The sequence below is a fragment of the Dromaius novaehollandiae genome, chromosome W (assembly GCF_036370855.1).
Source record: "Dromaius novaehollandiae isolate bDroNov1 chromosome W, bDroNov1.hap1, whole genome shotgun sequence".
In the NCBI taxonomy this organism is placed as follows: Eukaryota; Metazoa; Chordata; class Aves; order Casuariiformes; family Dromaiidae; genus Dromaius; species Dromaius novaehollandiae.
In genome coordinates this window covers 42007945-42009007 of record NC_088130.1, presented here as the reverse complement: position 1 = coordinate 42009007, position 1063 = coordinate 42007945, and the positions used below count along the sequence as shown (strand labels likewise).

The window sequence follows — 1063 nt, the reverse complement described above, 5'->3', positions numbered from 1 at the left end:
CGCTCCGCCCCGCCCCGCCCCGCCCCGTTTAACTCCCGGGTAGCGGCGCCGGGGGGCGGGCACGCCCCGCCGCCGTCCCGCCCCGCCCTGCGCCGTGCGCCCTCCGTCGCATCCGGCGGCGCCGCGGCCTGGGCAGGGGTGGCCGTGAGTGCCGCCATGCCGCGCGGGCGGCGGCGGGAACGCGGCGGCGGGGGGCAGCTGTTGCTCAGCCGGTTCTTCGCAGCGGCGGGCAGCGGCGGGCAGCGCGGCGCCGCCCGGCAGACGGTGCGCGGGGCGGGCCGGGGCGTGGGGGGCGGGGCGGGCCGGAGTCGGGGCCGTTGCGGCTGCGGAGGAGCCCACGCGTGTCCCGACACCGCGTGAGCCGGCTGCGGTGTCCTCGCCTTGTGCTGTGCCGTGTGGCTGTGCCCCGTCTCTTAGGAAACAGCCACAACGTGCCCGCTTTTTGGCTAAAAGCACTGCAGGACCAAGCTACTTGATGTAGTTTGGCAAAACCAGCGTGCTGGTTTGTGCCGCAGAGGCCTCGCTCTTGCGGGGTTGTGGCCCTTCTGCCACAAACTGCCTCCTGGCAGGAGAGCTGTTTAGTCTCCTGGCTCGGATTACGGATCACTGACAGCTCTAAGCCCTACTGCAGCAGGCCAAGACAGCCTGCTGTAATCCAGTCCACCGTAACCTGCCTCGCTGTTTTAGGAGAGTTTTCTGTCTTTGAGCAGTTAGGTTTCACTCTGTGTTTGTATTTTGGCTTCTCCTTGCAGTTAATGTCTCTAGCCTTTTCTGACCCCGGAAAGGTACATGCTTTTTGCCTCAAATCAATCTTTTTTGTTATCTTTCATCCTAGTGTATTTTGAAAGGTGCGATTGTCGCTTTCTGCCTGTGTACAAAACTTGCTTCCCATTTAATCTAGCAGTATGACATGGTGGACTTGACTCCTTAACTTTTGAAACAACAAAGAATTTTTTGTTGCTAAAGAGCTTTTGAAGTCAGAGTTGCACCAATGGAAAGAATGAGTGAATGATGGATTTTTAAATGAGTGACCTGGACTTTACACCAAAAATGGAATCTAAGG

At 59.5% G+C, this 1063-nt stretch overlaps 1 protein-coding gene across 3 annotated transcripts in view; it reads left to right on the top strand.

Annotated features, from left to right (window-relative positions):
* Positions 1-52: 52 nt before the first annotated feature.
* The window catches only part of LOC112983664 (DNA mismatch repair protein Msh3), a 118872-nt gene continuing 117861 nt past the window's right edge, over positions 53-1063 (top strand). For all 3 annotated transcript variants that reach the window (XM_064500066.1, XM_064500065.1, XM_064500063.1), the window contains exon 1: positions 53-264. In XM_064500066.1, the coding sequence (XP_064356136.1) occupies positions 157-264 (108 nt within the window). In that variant the 5' untranslated portion in view covers positions 53-156. The remainder of the gene's footprint in view (positions 265-1063) is intronic.